General features: G+C 40.3%; 1 protein-coding gene across 1 annotated transcript in view; it reads right to left on the bottom strand.

Annotated features, from left to right (window-relative positions):
- Window positions 1–27,351, bottom strand: part of NKAIN3 (sodium/potassium transporting ATPase interacting 3) — an 817,448-nt gene that overhangs the window by 265,446 nt on the left and 524,651 nt on the right. Inside the window, exon 4 of the mRNA XM_082258786.1 lies at window positions 17,644–17,841. Within this exon, the coding sequence (XP_082114912.1) occupies window positions 17,644–17,841 (198 nt within the window). The remainder of the gene's footprint in view (window positions 1–17,643; window positions 17,842–27,351) is intronic.

The following is a 27,351-nucleotide window of genomic DNA, read 5'->3' as shown; positions in this document are numbered from 1 at the left end:
TTTTTGTATTTTTAAACTGATAAGAGGCATGGAGGAGCTCAGCTATGAGAGAAGATTAGAGGAACTGAATTCATTATCTCTTGAGAAGGGGAGATTAAATGGGAATATGATCAACACATATACATACATAAGGGGTCCATATACTGTAGTGATCTTGGTGTTGAGTTATTTACTTTAAGGTCCTCACAGAGGACAAGGGGCCCCTCTGGTGGCTGTGGACGTAGTATACTTGGATTTTGCAAAAGCGTTTACCACAGCTCCCCACACGGCCAATGTATAAAGTAAAGTCTACAGGCTTAGACAGATCGGTTTGTAAATGGATAGAAAAATGGCTAAAAGATAGAATTCAGAGAGTATTGGTTAATGATTCTTACTCTGAATTGTCTAAAGTTATCAGTGGTGTACCCCAAGGTTCAGTGTTGGGACCCTTACTTTTTAATATCTTTATAAATGATATAGGGTCTGGGATTAAAAATACCATTTCAGTCTTTGTATATGACTCCAAGCTTTGCAGTGGAATAACTTCCTTACTGGATGTCTCCAACTTACAAGCCGACCTCAATGCACTGTTTCATTGGGCAACTATGTGGCAAATGAGGTTTAATGTTGATAAATATAAAGTTATGCACTTGGGGGCTAAGAATATGCATGCATCATGTATACATGGGGGAGTACAACTGGGGGAATCCATAGAGGAGAGGGATCTGGTTGTTCTGGTAGATCATAAGCTTAATAATAGCATGCAATGCAAAGCCACGGTTTCGAACGTGAGCAAAGTCCTTTCTTGTATAAGGAGAGGTATGGACTGCAGAGAGAGAGACATCATTTTGCCCCTGTACAAATCATTAGTAAGACCTCATCTGGAATATGCAGTGCAGTTTTGGGCACTTCACTTCATTCAAAAATACTTTTTTGCCTTTATTCACTCTTTTTTTTTTTTTTTAATTATTATTATATATTTGTTTGTATATGTATTTTTTACAATGTATTGAGTTTTCACTGATTATCATATGTTATTATCTATGAGCGCTGCACATTTCTATATCTATACATTGTTTACACTGGTTCAAGTGTTGTGCTGGCTGCTGTCCTTTCCCTGGTAATTTTCCCGTGGTCATTTTTTTGTATTTTTAAACTGATAAGAGGCATGGAGGAGCTCAGCTATGAGAGAAGATTAGAGGAACTGAATTCATTATCTCTTGAGAAGGGGAGATTAAATGGGAATATGATCAACACGTATATATACATAAGGGGTCCATATACTGTAGTGATCTTGGTGTTGAGTTATTTACTTTAAGGTCATCACAGAGGACAAGGGGGCACTCTTTATGTCTAGAGGAAAAGAGATTTAGTCTCCAAATACGGAAAGGCTTCTTCACAATAGGAGCTTTGAAAATGTGGAATAGACTCCCTCCAGAGGTGTTTCTGGCCAGCTCAGTAGATTGCTTTAAAAAAGGCCTGGATTCTTTCCTAGGTGTGCATAATAAAACTGGGTACTAACATTTATAGGTAAAGTTGATCCAGGGAATATCCAATTGCCTCTTGGGGGATCAGGAAGGATTAATTTCCCCTGCTGTAGCAAATTGGATCATGCTTTGTTTGGGTTTTTCTCCCTCTTCTGGATCAACTGTGGGTATAGGGTTGTGTATATGGGATTGTATGGTTGTCTTTACTTTTTTTATTTTTTATTGGTTGAGCCAGATGGACTTGTGTCTTTTTTCAACCTGACTAACTATGTAACTATGTAATCCTTGCCTTTTAGGACTTCTGAATGAATATACATATATACATACATACAGTATGTTTGAAATACATCTCTCTGCAACAGCAACTTTAAACTGTACACAGGGCCTCTGTTGAAATGCTGCAGCAGTGGAGCAATGACTGCAGCATATAATTTAAAGACAAATATAAAGAAATAATTAAACAAATGAGCGCTGGTTGGGATTGTAAACTGCATATTGTGAACCTTTCTTGCTCAACATGCTGGTGTTCTTCCACAGCTGATTTTTTTAAGTTTCGAATGGAGATATAAATTCATGATTAATTGTTTAAAATGTAAGAATTTTGTTTTACAGATAACACATTCTTGTAAATGGATCTAAGCAAGTCAAGGTAACGAGTCCTTAGGCAGAAAAAAGAAAAAAAAAAATATATATATATAGTATATATATAATGTTTTACCCTTTAGCCGAGGAGAGACAGAAAGAAGAATTAACATACAAAATGAATAAGTCTTTAAATAAACCAAATTGTAATTTTGGTCCACTGGACCTTTAACAAGGCCTCAGCCCTCCTTAGTACATCAGCAAGATTTAATGGTATCCCTGACTGTGTTTGGCACCTGCAGAGAGGAAGAAGCTTCTTGGACAGTGATTGGAATAATGAACAGTAGGAAAGTGAGATCAAACAGCATTCTAGTAATGCTGCACCCCATGATCCTTTGGACTTTTCTCTACAGATTGCTTAAAAACATGTTGCTGCTGATCTTGCGGTGATAGATTATAGGAGAGGTGCAGAAAGAACCTGTAGGAGAACTGGAAAGGAATCTGAATTACTATAATTAGATGCTCTAGAAAGCATCCCTGACCGGTCAGCATTTATATTTTTGCAGTTTTTTCAAGGCTCCATAAAATACTTTATTTGCAGACAAAAAGTAGGACTGAACAATAGCCAGGAAAGTTTCCATGCTTAATGCTGGCACAATATACCCATCAACCACATCAGGTCCCACCTCTCATGGACACAGCTGTTTTTGAAAGTATGGGCACTCAGTTTGGGAAGAAGTAGAGGGTTGTAAGTTCTGCTTTACCAAAGAAGGACCTCAATGGAGCAAAAAAGAACCCTACTTCTTGTCACTCCAATAGGATAGCTTTTAAGACAAAAACAGTCCAAATAATGAGCTTGAATGCCATGTTGTCTATAAAGGAAAATTGGCACAAAGTTGCACCTTTTAATGTCACTGAAAAATACAAGTTGGCAAATGGAGGAAAAGAGGAATAACCTCTACACACCGAAAGGCTTCTTTATAGTAAGAGCATTAAAAATGTGAAAAGTACTTCAGCAGGTGCAATCTCTAGCCAGCTCTGTAGATTGCTTGTAAAAAAAGCTAACTAATGGCTAATGGCAGGAAAAACATTGAGTATGGCAATAACAGCCCTTGCAGAAAATATGTCACCAAACATCAAAGGATAGGAGGTTTGCATAAGTGTACTAGATATTGCACACCAGAAAAAATAAAAGTTCTCATAGTGCAGTATTTATTAAATGGATAAAAGTGAAAAAATATGCACTCACATTTTTTGATGCCCAATTCCTCTGCATCGATACACTCAGCCTGTAATGTGTATCCTTGCCACCGATTTGCTCACGGAATTCGACGCACATTCCAAAGAGCGGGACCGGAAGTGACGTCAAAGCGGGAACCGGATATGATGATCACGTTATTGCCTCTACATGTTTCGCTGGAAGAGCGTTCTCAGAAAGCTCCCAGGGAGCTGGTGTGCATTATCTATTCCATTAGGAGTAACTACCAGCATAGCTGGGGAAGAAGCAGGTCTGTGATGTATTATTATTTGGAGAGCATATCTGAGCCTTTAGAGGTATAAAGTTCCGCGCTTGTGGACAAAAAATATATTTGGCTGCAGCCAACCTCAAAATATAGTCCAGAAAGGGCTATATCAATAAATGTAGGGTAAGAGGAGGTAGGTGGCGCTGCCTATAAGTAATGAATATATATGGGAAGGAATATGTGTTTGCACTAAGCTAAATGGGTTTAAAATACTAAAGTGCTAATGTGCATAAACAAATATCATATAAAAATGCAAAACAATTATATATGCAATGAAAAACAATAAGTGATATAAAGGTGAATCAATGTAAAGTGCATAAGTGAAAGTGATTGGTGGTTTGTAAAAACCAGAATTGAATAAAGCTAGGTGAGCCAAGATGGCTGAAAAGATCAATAGGTAAAATTAACAATAAATATAACTGGGAAACTAAAAATGTCAATGATAGCGCTACAGAGAATGTGTACACCAAGAGAAAAGTGCCACGGTGTGATAATGTAAAATGATCACCAAGTAATAATAAATAAATAATCCCGCACTCACCAGAATTAAGGACCCCTACGGGGGTAATAAGCCTTAGGGTATTGGTAAATATCCTCTGTCAGGTGGTTCCTACACACTGGATCCGTGAAGAAAGGGATCCCTGGATCATCTCATTCATATAGGCAATGTATATTCAGTATGGTTGGTGAAGCCTCATATCCTCATTCATCATATGGTAAATATATGTCCGAGGTGATATGTAAGGAAGAAGCCTCATATAGTGATGTACCGTTTGAAATAATCTTTATTTAGTAAATTAAATCAATGTACTCACATTAAAAACGCTGGTAAACAGGTATTAGGGCAGTAGGGGCCGCAAAACCCTTGTTGGCGGCTGCTTCCGGGACGCTATGTGTGTCAGCGGCCGGATTTGCATTCCAGTGGGGCGGAAATGACGTAGCTACGCTAAGCCCTAAGGCTTATTACCCCCGTAGGGATCCTTAATTCTGGTGAGTGCAGGATACATTGGAGGGGTGCACCGTTCCTTCATCTGGCACCTAGCACTCGGATCACCCCGAATATCACCCATCAGAATTATTGAAGCACTGGTCCCAACCTTCCAGCACTTTATGGACTTTTGATTATTTATTTATTGCACTGCTATTTAATTTATACTATATTCACCGTATCACCTATAGCCAACTATTTATATATTTCTTACATTTCTTATTTATTATTACTTGGTGATCATTTTACATTATCACACCGTGGCACTTTTCTCTTGGTGTACACATTCTCTGTAGCACTATCATTGACATTTTTAGTTTCCAAGTTATATTTATTGTTAATTTTACCTATTGATCTTTTCAGCCATCTTGGCTCACCTAGCTTTATTCAATTCTGTTTTTTACAGACCACCAATCACTTTCACTTCTGCACTTTACATTGATTTACCTTTATATCACTTATTGTTTTCATTGCATATATAATTGTTTTGCATTGTTATATGATATTTGTTTATGCACATTAGCACTTTAGTATTTTAAACCCATTTAGCTTAGTGCAAACACATATTCCTTCCCATATATATTCATTACTTATAGGCAGCACCACCTACCTCATCTTACCCTACATAAGAGGCGCCTTTGGATTAAGCATTTATGACCTTCCCTTTTGCCAGGGGGTCATAATATTGTGGGGAGTGCCACATGTGGTGTAAAAATGAGAAGAAGTGGCGAAAGACCCATTTGTGTTAAGAACACTTATTCACACTGGTGGATGGGACTGTATTGTTTATTTGATGGATGGGACTTTATTGTTTTTTGACAGACAATTAGAAAGATGCATATGTATATTATTGCTGGAGCACTTTTGCAATTTTACAGGGTAATAGCGCCAAACCTTATAGTTTGAGCCTATTTTACTGCCTCTAGCCGCACGTATAGACTAAGCATTAGAGTGTCACTAATCTTTATAGTGGCTTTAAAATGATGCTTGGAAGGCTATTCATAGTTCTCTCTGAGCACATGTGTGTTTTTAATGTAAAAAATAATGGCAAAAGAGGGAGCAAAATGGTACCAATTATAGATTGTTGACTGAGAATGTCGGTGTATATTTAAACGAGGCTGATTGAAGTCAAGCAATAGCCCAAAGAAAAGACTCACCTGTGCCCCAGTGTTCTTAGGACTCCACAGGCTTCTTGGTAAAATATTCAAAGAACATAAATTGCTAAAGGGCTCTGAATAAGAATGGGTTGTCAAGGTTTTTGTGTTTATCAGGGTCTGTTTGAAAACAACTGTTTTTTTCTCACTTGATTAAGTATTCTTTTTTATTTATTTTTTATTTATTTTTCAGTACAGTTTAACTAAAGTTTTCTAGCCTACTTAAAAAAATCAGACCTCAACATTACTTTTTTATTGCAAAAATAATGGGCCAGCAGTTCTTCGCTTGGATCTTTCGAAGTCAAAAACTCTTTTTCCTAGCAAATGTTTGCTTGTGCAAGACAACAACATTATTGAAGACATCGGGACTTTCTCTGGTGTCACTATTTATTGTTTGCAGTCTGTCACTGACTGGGGACCCAGATAGCAAGGATAACTTGCCACAAATTGGTGTCAGTGTTGAATTGTAAGTCTGTTAACTTGCTGCACATTTTCACTGGCAGGTTGTACACTTGCAGAGTACTTGAAGCACAATTTCTAGTTGACACTGTAGCAAATTTGTGTGACATGCAGTTTTGTAGCAAATTTGTGTGACAAGTCTCTAGCAAGAGCAAAGTTGCAGTAGTGAGTCTACAGCAAGAGCTCTGCAAGTCTACAGCATGAAAATTCAGCCACAGTGACCCCTGTGGTGGGATGACTATTGTACAACATAACTGAACCAGAACTTGCAGAAGACTTGCAGAATGTTTGCAAAGAAAGTTGACCTCGAGTCATGCAATGTGGACTTGCTGCCTTTGTGCAACAAACTTGTGAAGCCTGGCAAGCTAAGCAGTAACTTAGCAAGTCATTTTCAAACTTGCAGCACAATTGCTTGCTATCTGGGTGGTTGATATCACCCTTAAAGCAGAGTTCCGGGCACAGATGTCATTTTTTAATGAACATACCCCCAGGACAGTCAGGGCTAGCACATTCCACAATGGCTAGCCTCTGATCTGTCCCGGTTCGCACTTACCTTTTAGAAGAAATACTTACTTATAAAATTTCTTCCACATCGTTTCCATCTCTCTTGTGGGCAGCTGAAGCCGGCGCGGTCCTCTTCTGCATCTTCTTCCGCGTCTTCTTCTCCCAGAATGCGCCGCACCGGCCCCTCTCGTCACTTCCGGCGCGGCGCCGCATTCCTAAACAGCTTCTGGGCCTGCCCAGAAGCTGTTTAGCAGGGGAATGCGGCGTCGCCCGGAAGTGACGAGCGGGGCCGGCGCCGGCGCATTGATTCCTGGGAGCAATGACGTTTAGCTCCCAGGAATCATCGCAGCGCAGGAAGTGACGGGGTGAGCCGCGGCTCAGAGGGAGGAAGTACCCTGAGGTGAGTATTTACGATCGTCAATTACAAGGTGAGTTTTAAAAAAAAAAAAAAAAAAATCTAACTATCCAATTCCTTTTCAGGTTAGGCTGAACTAGCGGACGGGCACAAAAAAAAAATATCGTTTTTGTGCCCGGAACTCCGCTTTAAGCTATGCATTGAATTTATGTTCTAAATACTTTTCTGTTACTGGCACAAATGTTATTTATTCACAAAAGAAATGTTTGATTTTGTTTTACACATTTATTTGTGTAGGTCACGTTTGTATTGTGTTGCACACTGATTGATTATTTTATGTTTGCACAATTAGTTGTGTTCAATGCACAGTAGAGATACAATTTAATATTTTGTTTGTTGTACAGAATGTGGTTAGTGCTGCACATTACATATACATAAAGAACAACAAATTCACTTGAACGCCATCAGCTCCATATTATTTCCTTTCCTTTGCACCCCTTCCTCACCATTTGGCCGCTGGAAACTTAAGTAAGATAGCTCTTTGCAAGTTCCAATAAGACTTGCAGCCAACACAGAGCTGAGGAGTCTTTTGCCAACTTGAGACAGGGCTGGGGTGCCTGATGCAAATCTTGACTTCAGTACACAAATTGAATCTCAGGCCCGCCACTCCTGTATCACAGCATTATTCAAGAGAGTGTTTCTAGCTTACTTTAGACTTATCTTTAGTGCCCTGTAGGGTATGTTCAGCCATGCTCTGGCAAGTCAGCTTTGGGAGACTTTGAGGTTACAACAAAGCAGCTCTTAGGTTGCTAATGATTGCTTATTGGTAACATATTAGACATAATAAATGAATGATGATAATTATTTTTCATATCCAAAAGTTTATAGGTAAAGTATAGGTATGGCTTTTTTGCATAGTTATCAAAGATTGGTCCAATGTAAGTTTGCATGTGCCATACCTGGGCGATCCCTGTGGAAGCTGGAAATTACTGTACTCACTGCTATCACAGAGATTGCCGGTAGCTTCCAGGTCCCCTGCTTTTATGCTTAGTGAACACAAGAGGTTACTTGCTCAGCAAAGCCGTCATTCAAAGAACACATTCCATTTTGTCAATGATTGCAAAGCATTCTTCGATTGGATGAGGTGGAGATTGTGACACCACCATCCTGCCTCTGCACTTCCAATGAGAGAATGTTTTGCATTTTTTGGGAAAATGCTGTGTTTTCTAAATGGCACCCATGCCAATCAAGCAACCCCATGTCTCCACTAAGCAGCATGGCAGCCACTTGGCACAGGACAAGGAGGCTAACAGAGATTGAGCAGAGTGACTCCCATCTTCCACACAGAATTGCCAGGAATGGAATTTCCATTTATTTATTTTTGCATTTTTATCTATTTTCTTTTCAAACATGCAATGAAGACAGATTTTCAGAAGGTTTTGTGCTCAGGAGACGCGTTGTAAAGGTCTAGATCGCTAGTCAGGATTCCACCAGCAATAATATTCAAAAGGTGCCTAGTAATTACGCAATAAATAATACCAAACAAGAACAAGTATTGATGTTTGGCATAGAAATACAGTGGTGTTCATTTACAAAAGGAAAATAGGCTGTTCACTTTGCAAGGTAATTTTACTTTAGCTTAGTTAATGCACTGAAAATCTCTTTGCAAAGAATACCCAATTAGGGTCAAGGAAAAAAAAAATACATTATTGCTTTCATACTATTGAATAATGGAAGTGGGAAGCTCTTCGCCTCATTTACTTATCTAAGTTAAAATTCACTTGCAAATTGAGCAGCCTATTTGCCTTTAGTAAATCAACCCCAATATGTGTAAACACTTTTGTAAATATCCTATTTCATTTGTGTAGTTAGACATTCATAAAATAACATTGGCTGCATGCATCACTATCTGCTCAATTGCAATGTATAGTTCATTTCATGGAAAGCACCTTCCATACTGCTTGCATTCACTCAGCTCCACTTGCTGCCAGATCCTGGGCCTGATGTATTCTGAACACAGGAAGTTGGCTGCTCGACACAGGCGCCATTCATAAAATGCTTTGCGTTTTCTGTAAGAATGCAAAACCTTCTCTGATTGGACAAGGTGGAGTGCGTGACATCACTGCCCTGAATCTCCACCTCCTCCAATCAGAGAATGCTTTTCAATCATTTAGAAAATGCAAGCTGGACCAATTTACCTATGCATAAAATACCAATACCTGGAATTACTCTTTAACCATCTTGGCTCAGGACGGTTTTTTCCCCTTTATGACCAGGCCATGTTTTGCTATTAAGCACTGCACTACCTTAACTGGTAAATGCAATGCTGTACTCAAACAAAATTGATATAATTTAATTTTTTTTAGACACAAACAAAGCTTTCTTTTGGAAGTATTTTTTAATAAATAAACAAAAAAGACCTAAAAGTTTAAAAATATATATTTTTTTACTTTCTGCTATAAAACATATCCAATAAAAATTAAAAAAAATTTTCAAAATGTATTCTGCTACATAACTTTGGTAAAAAAAAAAAACAAAAAAACCCCTATAAGTGTATATTGATTGGTTTGCGTTAAAGTTATAGCGTCTACAAATTATGGTTTATATATTGAATTTTTTTTGTATACCACTGGCGGTGATTAGCTACTGTAATACTGTGGTGAGCAATCTGACATTAACTGACACTGGTGGCCTAAACATTGTTTAGGCATACAATTTACTGCCACGCCTATTGAAGCAGACCTTTTACGACAATATATTATACGTGAGCATATTCTGATTAGCATTTTTTTAAGAGAAAGCAACTTAGTTGGACAACAAAATAGTTGGAGGCAAGGCATATTTAGAGAAATTACAGATACAGAACTGGGGAACCTAGCAAGAACCTGAGTGCACAAGTGTAGTGATGGCAATATCCTGATCCAGTTTAGAAGTAATTTCATGCTCTGGGACGGGCTTACTAAAATTGTCATGTTATAGTACACTATAGTACTCATTTGTAATTATCTAAGAAGGGTTGGGGGCTGAGCTATTTTTTTGTCAGCACAAACTGTTATATATGTGGCTGGTAGGGCTCAATAATGCCTTCTTTCTTATTTTCCTTGTGCGAGCAGTTTAATCTTTTTTGTGCTGAGAAGTCTTCAGTAAAGCAGTATCATTTCAGTGTTTCTTTAGCCCAAGCTAACCAGAATCTACTTCCCCAAACATTGTGACTAGGGATGGGCTGTGTGTTCGAGTTGAACGTAACACACAAACCCTGAACGCACAAATAATGGGGGCGCTCGGTGGGAAGTTCGCCCGCCGATGAGCGCCCCATAATGCACTGTGCTCTTGCTTGCTCATTGATAGCTGTACTGTGAGAGCCATGATTGGTCAAAGGCAGAGTGCCTTTGGTCAATCATTGATCAGGGGATAAGTCCACGCCCCACACTATATAAGGCTGTTGCTCACACGGCAGCCGTGTATAGTGTGTGACAATAGAGATTAGGTAGGTAGCTAGTGGATAGTGTGTTCAGTCAATTTAGTGCAGTCAGTGTAGTGTACAGGCATACCCCACTTTTAGTACACAATGGGACCAGAGCATGTATGTAAAAAAAATGTATTTAAAGTGAAGCAATATCTTGCATTGCACTAGTCATTTACAGGCATATGTAAAGAATAAATAGGAAATGATCTGAAGCATCACAGCAACCATCTCCATCCCTAATATTGTGTACAAAAAGGGGGCATGGGGATAGCGGGACTTTAAATGAGATAGGTTGCTGTTACAAATCTCCAAATGGAAATAAAGTAGTTTCAATATATTCATTTATTTTTTGCTGCACGGTAGCAATAAATCCTGCAGCAATAGTCCGTAAATAAAATAAATAAAATCTACATATTCATAGTACAAATACAGACAATCCAGGTATGGACATATAAAAGATAATAAAGGAATTGTATTGCTAGGCATATAACCATAATAAATAGATATATAATATTAGATAAAAATATCATACAACGGCTTATATATATATCATCAAATACATAGCAGGGATACATCCAGTGGCTCAAGGGCTCTTTCATAGGTAATACATAATCCATATCCTGATAAATCTTCATATTTCATATTTAATGGCTCTACGCGTTTCGTGGGATTATCATCCACTCTTCAGGAGCTTGGTGTACATTTTCTGTAAATAACGACTAGTTTGAATTCAAAAAATCACATAAGGATAAGGAAACACACCAATAAAGTCCCTCAAAAGTTTTCAAAAATCTAAGATTCTGATACTTACATATTAAAAACACAAGTGTACTTGCACTTCGACTTTAATTATGCTCTGCACCTGTTGGGGTTTTTTTCTGATACTTACATATTAAAAACACAAAAAGTCGCAGAAAAAAAATCGCATCATCTCCCGTCGCTGGGTGCACTGTGTGGGTATACGCCTGATCCGGGGCTGAGGCGGGTAAACGCCAGATGGTCCAAAAAGTGGGGGGGGGGGAGGAGAGAGGAAGACAAAAATCCCACAGAAGAAATGGAGGAACCAGTGATTTCATCACATCAGTGACCAAGTAATCTAGTCAGGGGAATAAAATTTAAATATGTATGTGTTCATATTTCTTCAAGTCTCGTTCAAATATTGGTGTTATATGTGATAAAAGCAGGGGAGAGGACAAAAGAAAGTAAGTGGAAAATACCTGTGCCAAGTGCAGCATAAATGAAAACCAGCAAGTAACCCAGCAGAAGCAAAGGGGGGAAAAAAAAAAAACCCAACAGGTGCAGAGCATAATTAAAGTCGAAGTGCAAGTACACTTGTGTTTTTAATATGTAAGTATCAGAATCTTAGATTTTTGAAAACTTTTGAGGGACTTTATTGGTGTGTTTCCTTATCCTTATGTGATTTGTTGAATTCAAACTAGTCGTTATTTACAGAAAATGTACACCAAGCTCCTGAAGAGTGGATGATAATCCCACGAAACGCGTAGAGCCATTAAATATGAAATATGAAGATTTATCAGGATATGGATTATGTATTACCTATGAAAGAGCCCTTGAGCCACTGGATGTATCCCTGCTATGTATTTGATGATATATATATAAGCCGTTGTATGATATTTTTATCTAATATTATATATCTATTTATTATGGTTATATGCCTAGCAATACAATTCCTTTATTATCTTTTATATGTCCATACCTGGATTGTCTGTATTTGTACTATGAATATGTAGATTTTATTTATTTTATTTACGGACTTTTGCTGCAGGATTTATTGCTACCGTGCAGCAAAAAATAAATGAATATATTGAAATGACTTTATTTCCATTTGGAGATTTGTAACAGCAACCTATCTCATTTAAAGTCCCGCTATCCCCATGCCCCCTTTTTGTACATTTACAGGCATAACTGAGTATCTAGGCAAGCTGGCTGACCTCAAAATTGGATATGTTGTAGTTCTGGGTCCCCTCTCAGTGCTCCCAAGTTTGGTGCCCCTGTCACTTATGGTTCGGGAGCAGTGCCATGTTAAGCTGACCAAGATTTTCCATTGACGTCAGTTTTAAAGACCGGGAGCAGTGCCATGCCAAGCTGAGCAAGATTTTCCATAGACACCAATGAGCACTGAAAGCTGAAAATTGGTCTGGGCAGGAAGGGGGTGAAATTGTACTGTATTTAAGGGGAAACCTATGACAGTATTAAACAAAAAAATTGACGTGGTATTCCCCCCCCCCCCCCCCAAATCTATACCAGGCCCTTTGGGTCTGGTATAGATTTTAAGAGGAACTCCACGCCAAAATTAAAAATAAAAAAAAAACAGTGTGGAGGCCCCCCAAAATTCATACTGGGCCCTTTTGGTCTGGTACATATTTTAGGGGGAACTTCACACCAAAATTAAAAAAAAGAAACGGCATGGGCTCCCTCCCCCAAAAAAAAACAACGGTACCAGACCCTTATATGTGCATGCAGCCTGGCAGGCCAGGAAAGAGGGGGGATGAGCGAGTGCCCCCCCTCCTGAACCATACCATGTAGATGGGGACAAGGGTCTCTTTCCGACAACCCTGGGCTGTGGTTATGGGAGTCTGCAGGTGGTGGGCTTATCAGAATCTGAAAGAGCCCTTTAGCTCTCAAGATCCCAGCCCACCCCCTATGTGAATTGGTATCGGTACATAGTACCCCTACCCATTCACCAAAATCGTGTCAAGAAGTAAGAACCACAGGAAACAGTTTTTGACTGTAGCATCCACCCCCCCCTTCATGTTGACGACATGTGGCCTGGTATGATTCAGGAGGGGGGCTTACTCGCCCCCCCTTTCCTAACCTGCCAGGTTGCATGGTTGGATAAGGGTCTGGCATAGATTTTGGGGGGGGGCCTACGCCATTTTTTTTCTTTTTTTTTTCATCTGTATTGCTGGGAGCCGGCAATGCAATATAGCCGTGAGAAAGTTTAAATGACATTTATTTCTTTAGAAATTACAGTATTGCTGCTGCAGGCTCCATACATCAAACAGATGCACCACTTTACAGGCAGACTAAGGGGACAAGGCAAGATATTTAAAGGAATTTTTATTCTTTCACTTTAAGCCTCCTTAAAATCACTGCTCCTTTAAAACAATCATTTTCAAAACATTTTTTTTTCTTTGCTACATGTCCCCCAGGGTAGTACCCAGGTCCCAATACACTTTTTTTGACAATAACTTGCATGTAAGCCTTTAAAATGACTGAGGACTTTTGATTTTTCATGTTTGTGTACCATAGATTTTAACAGAGTTTGCATGTTCGCTAGAACTTTTTCCCTGTTCGAGATGTTCTGGTACGAACCGAACAGAGGGGTGTTCGGCCCATCCCTAGTTGTGATAATTCTGAAAACTTATGTTGTGCGATAAATGGTATACATGATGTGAGAACCTTACAATTATATTTTATTTTCTTCATTTATAAATATCTTCATAAATGTTCATAAATGTTGAACCTTTTCCTGCATTTTGCAACTTCTAAAAATGTGCAATAGTTCCTTGAAAGGTGTAAACCAAGTGTTCTTCTGTATTTTATATTACTTTCAGAAGCATATTGGTTCCTGTCCTATAAAAATAACACAGAAAGCGGTACAGTGAATGATATGGTCATGACATATAATATAAATTGAAAGGAACATCGGCTGTGGCCTTGGGAGAAAGATTTGAGTACAGCCTTATGTGTGTGCAATCTCAAACTTTATGATAAGATCATTTCAACGCACAGCCATCGCCACAGGCTAGACGCTACAGAAGAGCAACCTTGGAAATGTATTTGTGTATTTAGTAGTACAAATATTAAATGCTACAAACAGGTGCTGCTGACATATACACTATTAAATATTTAAGATAATTTTGACGTGTTGTGGAAACTTTCAAGAGTTTCAGGTACTACGCATCAACAGCACTGCGTCATACATGTCGAGAGGGGGGGGGGGGGAAGGGGGAGGGTAAATATAGTTAGTATCAGTATCTATTCTATTGGTTAGTAACTATAGGCGAATCGGCTTCATATTTAAATACAGTCCACGGATTTTATGTTCATTATACATTATCCATTACTTTGTTTTATCCAATATGCCGATTGCCTTCTTTACCTGATACTAACTATTTTTACCCTCCCCCTCGACATGTATAGAATTAGGGATGGAGGCTTACATCATTGAGATTATGCCTCATTCAAAGTCCTAACTTTTTGTTTTTTTCAGGTTTTTGATATTCATAGGGATGGAGGTGTGTGGCTCTGAGATTGGCTATTAATGCAGGTTTTTCCAGCCTACATTATACTAGTTTATTCATGTATTTATTGTTGTCATTGATCATGCATTTTACCAGTTGATTTTATGTGTATACTTTGTTGCCATTCATCATGCACAGGGGGATCATTGGTTGCAAGTATAGAATATATATACTCTTTTCATGGAGAATCTCCACTTGGGCCGTTGTCAAGCTCGGGAGCTGCGAGGCGCTCCGGGGGTGCCTCCCCCCTCCCCTATCGCTCCCTTGTGGACACGGGGTGTGGGGGCGGCGCTCTGCTGTGCATCGGCGTTATGTCTCCCGTGCCGTCCGTGTGACGTCATCATTTGGCGCCATCACGCCAGTGGCACGTTATGTCCATCTCGCGCCCAAATACGAGGGAGACGGTGCGGTGCCGTCATCCAGGACGAACCTTGCTTGTCCGCGATGCGGCACCCTCCCCCTCTACTGAGCGTGGACGTGACGTTGGTGATCCCGCTGTGACCAACCTCTGGTACACCCCTTGTTTGGACATTATTCACCTTTTCTAGATCTTATTTCACCCTGTCTTACTCTCCCTGAGGCACTCAGCACACATTCCCACGGTTACTCACTGCCACTTTTTCACTGGACTACAACTCACAACACTATTTCTTGTCTCCCTCTCTTTTCTTATCTCCTTTTTCACTCACCGTGCACCAGCATTACTTCATTTCGGCACCCCTTTCCTTGAGTTCTGACCCTGGGCCTAACTCTTTTCTAACCCTGGGTATTACCCTCATCTTTCTTGTCACCAAATTATCCCAACTGTTTCGTAACCATTTTTCCCCTCACTTTATTTACACAGTTAACCATGGGATTTTATGTGACACCATCAACACGCATCAATCTGGGATATTGTTGTCTCTCTCCTTCATGGATGTCCACTTGGGGTGCCCTCTGGCCGCAGACGAGTCCGCCACAGCTCCCGAAAAAGACCCCCTGCCCACCTGGATAATCATCCACATTACTTTGACCAAAATATTTTTACCCAACTATTTTATCTAATATCCATACCCTTACCCTATCTACATGTTTCCACTGTTAAGTGGGTTTGGCGATGCACTTGCTCCTGCCGAGTGGGAATAATCCACGAAACGCGTCGAGCTGTTTTATGTGCATCCATCCTATCTTTCAATATTTGGATTCCCTATATGGCAATTACCATCATTGTTCATCCCCTTACAATGTGCATCCTATTACCCATGCATGGAGTGTTCAACATTGTTTTTTTCTTCAAATATGAACTATCACATGTTTGTATCATGCATTCATTAATATGCTATGTATCCTGATGAGATTTGTTCAATTAAATCTTTTCATATGTTTTATACATTTGATTGTAATCTTTACCTGCCAACCGTTCTCACACACCTCATATAAAGTCCCGTCTTTTTTCCCCTTCTATCCATTCTATTGGTTAGTAACTATATGCGAATCGGCTTCATATTTAAATACAGTCCACAGATTTTATGTTCATTATACATTATCCATTACTTTGTTTTATCCAATATGCCGATTGCCTTCTTTACCTGATACTAACTATATTTACCCTCCCCCCCCCCCTCGACATGTATAGAATTAGGGATCATCATTGAGATTATGCCTCATTCAAAGTCCCAACTTTTTGTTTTTTTCAGGTTTTTGAGCACTGCGTCATAGATAACAATAAACAGGAAACAATGTTCTATGATCAGAATGCAACAAGTAAAATACATTTTGTGATTAATGGAAACCAACAACTGCTTAGACTTTAAATATATCAATGAATTATCAGTCTGTGGATATCAAGGGATTCTCAACCTGGACACCATTGTATTCATTACAAACCAGAAAATCCTATGACTACATGAATTTTAATACTGAAAACAGATTGCTTGCTCCCTCCAGCTGGCATAAAACAGTTGATTTCCAGAGAAAAACGCATCTTGGATACAAAGCGAGAGGCATGGGCCAAACAAACACTTTATGAGCTACACAGGTTAAATTCTCACTTCCCTGAATCTGCCATTTGGGAAGAGGGAGTTAGACACAACAGGACTGATGTTCATAGCCACAGACAGGCAGCACCTGTAGTAGTCTAGCAAAAAGACAATTGCTGTTCTAACCACGTTTGAGGCATGTGAAGACTGAATTATTTAAGTGTAAATTAATTTATGGTAGCATTATACACAGTTCAGATGTGGCTTGGTCATGACTGCTGAAGTTTTTGGAATGGGGAACAGGGATCAGGGTGATGCCAGGCAATTTTCCTAGTTACTCGACCCGTAACTAATGAGAGTGGTGCTAGATGTCTGATTTCTGTAAACAGCTCTGGGAACAAAGCTAGCTGTATTCAGAAATCAAAACAGCATAAGTTTGACATGCACAACTATGGAAAGATTGCATACACACTGGAACAGGAAGATATGGAAGGGTATAAATCACAGCTAATATTTTTTGTCATTTTGCGCAGCAACAACATTAACACTCAGGCCCAAAACAACGCTGCTGAGAAATAATCCTTTCATCTGTTGCAACCCTAAAAGATAGCCGTACATAACTAATGCAAGAGGTGACTTTAGGTCTTTTAGCTCATTTTACATTGATTTGTAGAGAATGATATGACACAATTTGAAAATAGAAAAGTGCAACTCAGACCTCAATTGTTAGCCAGTGCCCTAAATAATATATTAAAAGTAAGTGACTATGTTCTCTGCCTATAATATCCCTAATCAATATTTTAATATTATTTTAAATAAAAGGAGAAAGGCATAGCAGCTGAACTTTTGGCACGAAGTTATTTAAGAATGAACCCATATCTTTACAAAATAATTTGTGAGTTTAAAAGTAGGTGACTTACAGACAGAAGTATTTGAAAAGCACTGTGGATGACCTCTATGTACTGAAATTCAATGATGCATCCTGTCACCGAGATAAACGAGTGGTCTCCAAGGTCCCTGTTGGCTGGGGGAGGCACTACCCTTCTTATGCAACCAGGCCCATGTTCTCTCCACCAAGAACGATGGATGGAGATATTAAATGTCATAAGATCTGTCTCCTATAGAAATAATACAGAAAAGGAAAAACAATAAGTCAGCTATATTCTGGCGCAAAGTTAACATTTGTAAACATTTTTTCTATTTTTGTTTCAACAATTCCTCATGTAATAGGCAGATTTACAAAGTTCTAGATTTTACATATCATGTGGCAATGAAAATGTAAACAATTTGTTAAAATACATAGTATTATGGACACCTAGAGCAGGGCTCTCAAACTGGTGGCCCCCCAGCTTTTGCAAACTACAATTCCCATGAGGCATTGCAAGACTGACAGTTACATGCATGACCCCCCATAGGCAGAGGCATAATGGGACTTATAGTTCCGCAACAGCTGGAGGGCCGCCAGTTTGAGACCCCTGACCTAGAGAGTAAAAATGTATACATAGCTTGTATGAATACAAGGGATCCCAGAAATCTCCAAAGAAAGCCTGTGAATCCTAAACAGGTAAGCTCAGGCACCTTATATCACCTGCTGTAAGGCAAATAATTGAATGTAAACTGTAATGAGTTTACATTAACTTTCAAAAGGGACAGAAAAAAAGTTTTTCAATAATTGAATGGAGACCACAAACTGGATTGCATTAAAAAGTAAAAAAAAAGTGCAAAAATAATTGAAAAATACAACTCTAATATTCATAGAATAGAGAAGTGATAAGGTTTAGATCTGGGGGCAGGGTTTAGTTAAGAACTTAAAGTGAAACTTTAAGCATAACAATTTGATAATACAATAATGTTCTTTAGCAAGGAATATACATTCCACACTACTTATACACACCACACAGTACTAATTGTGCTACCAAAATTAGAGTGTGCTGTAAATTGCTTTCAGCATTGTTCTTTTCTCTAGAGGCTGCCATTTTGCTGAAGCCCAGAGCCCCTGAGCAGCAGTAAATGTTTAGGCTGCAGGATGAGCATTACTGGATTTTAAACAGTATAGACGCTTATTTTTAATGTTAATAGCTATACCTGCAAAAGGGGCCTGCCTGAAGTGATCTGACTTAATGAACACCCAGGATCAGAGCGGTGCACAAGATCTCTGGAAAGAAGATGTGCTAACTGATAATACACTAGAATTTCCCTAATAATGTAATTGGTAATTCAAATAGGCAATTAGAGATTTCTTTTTTTGGCAGTTTTCAATGAAGGCAGTACATTACATCACCATTCAACAGAGATATGAATTAGTTGAATATACAGCATTAGCAACCATTCTGAAAATATAATTATTCCTAATAATGTTATTAGTCTAAGTAAAATTAGTTGACTTCAGACTGACTATATCAAAATTGTTACCCTGCGCACTTGACCTCTAGCATCTGATTTATCAAAATAACATCACTAGTATTCTATGTGCTGATAAAAGCTGAGCCACAGATCAATAAATGCATGCTTCAAAATCAATCTGATGAAGGAGCCAGAGCATGCCTTCACTTTAACTTCTTGGAAACCTTTGTATAGGATTCTAAGATGCCATCAAGAAATCTATTACCACATGAATTTATTATCATTTACAGGAATGTATCTCGAAGAAATCTGCACAAAAGTTAATAGGAAATTGAAGCAACAATCTCACAAGGTGCTATAACAGTGAAGGCCCAACATAAATAATATTATAATATGTTAGAAAGGTTATTGAAGGATCATAAACTTTTTGCTAGTTGTTCACACTTCTGGAAATCATTAACATAAAAATAATTTCAAATTTTTATTTGTAGGGTAGTGCCTATGTACAGTAATGCTTGCAAACAGACAAAAACCTAATGGGCAAAACCATCATCTCCCAACTAGCTTTTAGATCTAAAACACTAAAGTGATGACATTTATTTTGCCAAAGCACTGTGTTTTACAAACAATTATTTTTTATTTTTTTCATAAAATACAGTTTTTACCCTTTTTTCATTCTTTTATTGAAACACAGCAGTGTTGATCTCATCCAGCTTTCAATAGCCCTTTCCTTTCTACATATATTTGCTCATGTGTCTGCTTGCACGTCATTGCTGTGGGCCACCTCTTGATAGTCACAATGGTCAGCTATGCCTGCATAATCTGTGTCATAATAGCCACTTGTAGTTTCCATCAGGGGAATGTGTGGCAGGCTGACAATGCAAAAGCACACTTCAGAGAGTTGTTATGCAATAAAAGAAAGTGTCTGAATAAGGACCTTCACAGCAGGATTACCAGGTAGTATCTTTAAAAAGGAGCTCCAGTCTCCCCCCAAAAAATGTGTAAAAGTCAGTCGCTACAAATACTGTAGCTATTGACTTTTAATATAAGAACACTTACGTGTCCAGAGATCTGGTGATGTCCGCACCTAAGCCAACTCTTAGATCAGCTTCAGGTGAAGGAGCCGGCATATTAGGTAGGAGAAAACCAGGAGTAAAGCCTTCTGGCTTCACAGCCAGTTTCCTACTGGGCAGGCATAAGCTGTGCTGCACTTTGTGAATGGCTCTACAGTCTTCTGGGACATGTGTGTGTCCCAGAAGGCTGCAGGGGAAAACTGAGGGGCCAAACATGCTCACATTCAGTATCGGACCCGGAAGTGGGATCAGGTACCTAACGAGCCGGACTACCCCTTTTGGGTGAAGATCTGATTTATGGAAAGAAGCAGATATAAAACTATTGAAAACAACTTTTGAAATTACATAGGGTTTAGATCTTATTTAAATGTCCAAGACCAGTAATCTGTGAAATCTGTATGCAGGCAGGGCTGTGAAGGAAGAAGTTTGCATAAATCAACCTGTAGAACTTCTCATCAACTCATGTGAGGGCTCCATGTTTGTGTATGCTAGGAAAGAAACACACTTTATTGTTTCCTCAGATCCTAATAAGTTCTGGTCTGGATTCTAATGCCCCGAGCTTTGTAGAGCCTTGGGTGTGATAAGGCCTCAAGTCCTACGTCCTTGTTTCTTGGTTTACCTGTTAGCCACATCTCATCAATAAGTCGGCTGTCCACGGGTCATTTTCTATTTAAGATGGCTTATACTAGAGGAGCTCTCTCTTTCCTCTGCTGTAAGAGCCTGCTGCTGAGTGAAAAGGCTGACTGCTGACAGAATGCTCAAAAGGTACATATGCTACCTGCTTGTTTTGGGGAACCCATTAGTGCATACCCTGTTAGTCAGAAACCAAAAAAAGTGGCAAAGACAATTAGATTTTTGTTTTATTTATACTATGGACTGTACAAAGCCCACCTGCATTGAATTGTGTGTGTTTACTACCTTGCTGAAAAAAGCACAGGACAAAACCTACATGGCCTTTTTCCTGGGTGCCCGTGTCTTATGCATGTTATTTCCACTGCCACCACCATTTGAGCCTGTCCCCCTTACTGCGTGTATATACACAGGGCTTTTTGAGGTGGAACTCACCTACCTCTGGTCCAGATTCTCTGCTCCCTACTCCCCACTATCACTTGTGAACACAGAAGTCTGGCTTCTGTGTTTACAAGTTAGAGCTTGTCTCCCAACGGCTCTCACAGATCTGATCTCCTGAGCGGTTTGCATTAAGTACAGGATGTAGACAAGGGAGATGCAGGTGCTTGGGGTGCAGAGTAGATGCCAACACCCACACTGGATGAATTTCCTGCAGAACCAACTACAGTGTGTGGAGAGATACTAGAGCTGGCTTGGTACTTCAGTTCAATACAGCAGCAAAAGTAAAACATGTGGAAGGTGTTGAAGCTTTAAGGGGCGGGGAGGGGGGTAGAGAATGGGTGCATGGGGGGAGGGTGTATGCAGAGGTCAGAGCTGAAGAGGGGTGAAGGTGAGATGTGGATGGGGGATACAAAGGTAAGCAGCTGTGGAAAAAGGCTAAATGCTGCACTCTGTGTGTAGTGCACCCCTTAACTCTGAACTTATGTACATAATGCACCCTTGAATTATGCACATTGCACACTCCTGAGCTCTGCACTCTGTGTGTAACCCTCCCTGCTGTAACTCTGCTGCCTGTATGTAATGCACTCCTGGTATTTAATGCCTCTTTAGGACCCCCTACTCTTAGTGAAATTTGACCGACCACATCCACTATTTGGTGCGATTTGGAGGGTGTGTGTGTGGGAGGAGGGGTTTTAAGGGGTTATACTTGAGTTTAAGCACCTATTTTCAGGGAAAGAAGGCCTGTGTATATCTATCTATCTATATACTATTAATATATATATATATATATATATATATATTGTAACAGGAAGTCAGCTAAATCTGGGAATGTAGTCACAGGAAGGAGATACATTTCCAGCTGACTTAGAAAGTCCATTAATTAATTTAGGGTGTTGGCTACAGAGCTAGCCAGCAGGAAGTTGAAAGGCCTTCAGCTGTTCAGAATGAGGAGATCAAGGCCTCTATAATTTGTCCAGAGAAAATCTATTGAGTGCTGCCTCCTGTCGCCGTGTAGGCTGGGAGAGGAGGACAGACATACGTGTACCTCCCGAAGCTGGTGGGCATGGGAGAAGGACTGCTGCCTCCTGTCGCCGTGTAGGCTGGGAGAGGAGGACAGACATACGTGTACCTCCCGAAGCTGGTGGGCATGGGAGAAGGACTGCTGCCGCCTGTCGCCGTGTAGGCTGGGAGAGGGGGACAGTCGGATGTGTGCCTCCCGACAAGCTGGTGAGCATGGGAGAAGACCCCCTACAGCGATGTGAAGCTAAGGAGGGTAACCACGAGTGAAGACGTCTCAAAGGTGAGAAGACAAAGTGTTCCATGTGAAGAGTGTGAAGAGTAAAGGGACCTGTTAAATGAACTGTGTTCAATGTGAAGAATCTGAAGAGTAAAGGATCCTGTTATAAATGAACATGTGTTGATGTGAAAGAAACAAAGGGACATGTTCAATGGACAATGTTTGTGCTGTGTGAAAAGCAAACAAATGGACATTTGAGTGTCTGCTGTAGGATCAGCAGTGTCGGCCCAACAGTAGGTTGGAAAGACTACTTAGGCAGGTTCCAGTTGTGAGAAGGTAGCCGCCCACAGAGGCAAGGATTTATTTTCTGTTTTATTTTATTTTGATGTTTTTGCTGCATGCACTTGTTTGAAGAATAAACCTGTTGTTTGCAAGCACTTTTGGGCTATTTCTCTGTGAAAACGCACCCCCCAAGGAGTCATCTACGCCTACCACCGAGCTAATCCCTTACATATGGTGGAGGTATGCAGTGGGCAGAAGCAGCAAGATCCCTGCAATGGAGTGCATATGTTTGATGAACTTTGTCTGGTGCATGAGATTGCACAATCTATGTGTGCAGGAGAGAAGATCCTGACAGAAAAAAAAAAAAAAAAAAAAGTGTTTTAAAGAGACAGCGGTCTCAAAATTATTTGATGAACTTTGTTGTGTCTGGTGCAAGTGACTGCACAAACTGTGTGTGCAGGAAAAGAGATCTTGCAAGAGAGAGAAAAACTACATGTGTTGAAGAGACAGTGGTCTGAAAATTGTTTGCTGGACTGTGAAAAATTTGTTTGATGGAGTTATTGAAGATGGGGCGGTCCAAACGCCTGAAAAATGCAAAGATAGATGAAATGAGAGACCGGATTCTATGGATGGAGGGGATGTTGCCGTCTGAACCAGCCCCATCCATGCCTAAAGAGAGTCTACTAAAGAGGAAGGTTGTTGTCCCTAGCAACACTGATGAAACCGCTATGGAGACGCAGTGTGCTCAGATGAAAAGTAAACTCAAAATGGGGGAGATGCTGAAACAACGGAGCTTTGCAGCTCAACAAAAGGATCACCAAGAGAGCATGGCAGGCTGGAAACAGAGACGCCAGCAGCCAATGGAGGCCATCGGTTTGGAGGAAACCGAGTATGTGTGCAGGGCTGAGTTGGATGCCTTGCAACGGAAAATGGAAGAAAAGGAACAAGCCTTGGAATTGCTTAAAATGGAGCATAGAAACTTGCAGGAAATGAATGAACTACTCAAGTCTCATGTGTTACAGTGGGAAGAATCCACTGCTCTTCTTTTGGTCGAGTTGCAAAAACGCAGAGAGACTATAATGGAGAAAGATACCATCCTCATGGAAAAGGAAAGTGAAATTCAGACTTTGCAGAAGCAAAGTATGGCTGATATGTTGGAGTTGCGTAATCAGCTGGAAAAAAGTCTTCAGTCTTTGGGAGCTACAAAAATAGACCTGCAGGAGTCGCAGGAACAGAATGTTGCTCTGAAAGCGACATTGTCTCTCAGCGACAACGAGAAAAGTGAAAGAGAGGCTAAATTACTGAGTACTGTGTATGAGCTCACTACTTTGAGCAATGTGGTAAATGAATGGCGTGCGGACTGTGAAAGTTGGAAAGGGGAAGCCCAACGTGTCCAGCAGCAGTTAAAGGAGAAAGAAGCCTGTGTGGCAGAATTACATTCTTATTCCCAGATGCTAGCCAATGAGGTGAAGGCTCTTATGCAGGGAAAAGGAGATTGTGAACATAAGAGGGAAAAAGTAGAGGCACAGCTTCTGGAATCGCAAGTCAAGGTGTCAGAAGGTGACCGATTGTGTGCTAAGCTGTCAGAGAAGGCAAACCGACTGCAGGTTGAGTTGGACAATGTTACAAATCAGCTTTCTCAAGCAGACAGCAAATCTAGAGAAATTGCGGAAGATTTTTCTATCTTGGAATCGCAGCTGCAAGACACGCAGGAACTCTTACAGGAAGAGAGGTGTCAAAGGCTGAGTTTTAGCACAAAGCTCAAACAAATGGAAGATGAGAAAAATGGCTTCCTGGAACAATTAAAAGAGGAGGCGGAAGCAAAGAAAAACCTATCAGAGCAAGTCGCAACATTGCAAGCTCAGATAGCGGATATGAAAAAACGCATGGAAGAAAGCGTTGGTTCATTACAGTGTGTTGAAGATGTGAAAAAGAAGTTTGATCAGATGCTTGGTGAAGAGAAGACTGTGTCTGCAAAATATGCAGAAGAACGCGACCGTGCAAAAACGGAGGCGCGTGATAACGAGAGCAAAGCCCTGTTCTTGGCTCGCTCTTTGGAGGAAGTTCTAGAGTGTAAGGCTGAACTAGAAAGTGTTAACAAACAGCTGCGTACAGAAATGGAAGAATTGGTCAGCTCCAAGGATGATGTTGTGAAAAGCGTTCAGGAGCTAGAAAAGTCTAAACGAGCCTTAGAACAGCAAGTAGAAGAGATGAAGATTCCGTTGCAGGAACTGGAAGAGGAATTCCAGGCAACAGAGGATCTGTCCCAAAGAGGGGATAGTGTGCCTGATGCAGTTTTTAAAAGGATCAGTGTTTTGGGGTCTGTCCTGAGTGAGCCTCAGAAATGTGATGACACGTGGCTTGAATCACCCCTTTGGAATAAACCGTTCCTTCAAAAACTTCAAGCATTGGAAAATGTATCAGTAGAACTTCAGCAAATAAAGGAGTTGTGTAAGAAATGTGATGATTTCTCAGTTCAGGCTGAAAACCTAGTGGAGAAAACTAAAGCGGAGAAAACTAAAGCAAGTGATATAAATCTGGGAGGAAAAAGCAAACGCCACCTAGTGGAGAAAACTAAGGCTGTTGGTGAAAACGTGAAGCAAATGAATTTCAAGTGCCTTTCAGAGAATATTTCTAAAATGAAACTGGTAAAAGACGGGTGGCAGAAGTTTGATCGTGATCTTGAGATGCATTCCATGTGGAATTCAGATAGAGAAAAAGAACTAGGTGACCTTGAGTGGTCAAATAGTTCAGCAGAAAGTGCATTGAAGAAACCTGTAAAAGAATGTGTTGCAGTTCCATGCTTCTTCACTGATGCAGAGAGGAGGTCTATAATGGATACCACCCAGATCGCTGGGTTCAACTGTGTTGTTGCCTTTGACCCCTATGTTGGTGGAAGGAAAGTTGATGATGTTCTGGTTGGCTTCTTCTGTGAAGAGTTTGGCAAGAAATATAAACTGAATATCAAATCAAATAGTAGGCCTTTACTGCGACTCGCTCAGGAGGGCGAAAAGTTTAAGAAGTTGATGAGTGCAAATGCTTCAGATCTGCCTATGAATATGAAATGTTTGAATGATATTGATATCTCTGGGAAAAGGAACAGGGGTCACTTTGAAGAAATGTGTGACAGCCTGTTGTCTCAATTGGAAAATCCTCTGCACAGCATCTTAGAGCAAGCAAAGCTCAAGAAGGAAGATCATTCCCTTTTACAACAAAAAGTCAATGATTGTGTACAGATGTATGGAGAGGCAACTCAAGTCACAGAGGGATGTCAAGAGTCCCTACTTGGAACAAAGCTTAGTGAAGCAAAGGTTCTCAAAGTTTTGTGGAAAACATTTATGGATTGCAGAGAGAGGCGTCTTAAGAATGTTGAAGACATTAAGACTAGCCCAATTGAGTTGCCTATGGATCACGGTCCTCCATGGTGGATTGGACAGACGGTTATGAGGGACAAGCTGTCTGACATTTATGAGAAAGCTGTCAATGAAGATGACAGAAACGAGAAGGAGCAAAATGATGCCAAAAATGCAGTTGAAGAATGTGTATATGAGATGAGAGACAAACTGTGTGGCATTTATGAGAAATCCGTCAATGAAGATGACAAAACAGTTTCATCCGGAAGCTTGAGGATAATAGGAGGCTTATCAGTGAGTCAGCAGTGCTTGACACATGCGTGCCTGGAAATCTGTGTCCCAACCCTAGGGTTGAAACAAGAGGGGGGGGTATGTAACAGGAAGTCAGCTAAATCTGGGAATGTAGTCACAGGAAGGAGATACATTTCCAGCTGACTTAGAAAGTCCATTAATTAATTTAGGGTGTTGGCTACAGAGCTAGCCAGCAGGAAGTTGAAAGGCCTTCAGCTGTTCAGAATGAGGAGATCAAGGCCTCTATAATTTGTCCAGAGAAAATCTATTGAGTGCTGCCTCCTGTCGCCGTGTAGGCTGGGAGAGGAGGACAGACATACGTGTACCTCCCGAAGCTGGTGGGCATGGGAGAAGGACTGCTGCCTCCTGTCGCCGTGTAGGCTGGGAGAGGAGGACAGACATACGTGTACCTCCCGAAGCTGGTGGGCATGGGAGAAGGACTGCTGCCGCCTGTCGCCGTGTAGGCTGGGAGAGGGGGACAGTCGGATGTGTGCCTCCCGACAAGCTGGTGAGCATGGGAGAAGACCCCCTACAGCGATGTGAAGCTAAGGAGGGTAACCACGAGTGAAGACGTCTCAAAGGTGAGAAGACAAAGTGTTCCATGTGAAGAGTGTGAAGAGTAAAGGGACCTGTTAAATGAACTGTGTTCAATGTGAAGAATCTGAAGAGTAAAGGATCCTGTTATAAATGAACATGTGTTGATGTGAAAGAAACAAAGGGACATGTTCAATGGACAATGTTTGTGCTGTGTGAAAAGCAAACAAATGGACATTTGAGTGTCTGCTGTAGGATCAGCAGTGTCGGCCCAACAGTAGGTTGGAAAGACTACTTAGGCAGGTTCCAGTTGTGAGAAGGTAGCCGCCCACAGAGGCAAGGATTTATTTTCTGTTTTATTTTATTTTGATGTTTTTGCTGCATGCACTTGTTTGAAGAATAAACCTGTTGTTTGCAAGCACTTTTGGGCTATTTCTCTGTGAA

Source organism: Pelophylax lessonae, assembly GCF_965119305.1.
Source record: "Pelophylax lessonae genome assembly, chromosome: 5".
Lineage (NCBI taxonomy): Eukaryota > Metazoa > Chordata > Amphibia > Anura > Ranidae > Pelophylax > Pelophylax lessonae.
Note: the sequence above shows the minus strand (reverse complement) of the source record. Positions and strands in the feature narration are given on the sequence as shown.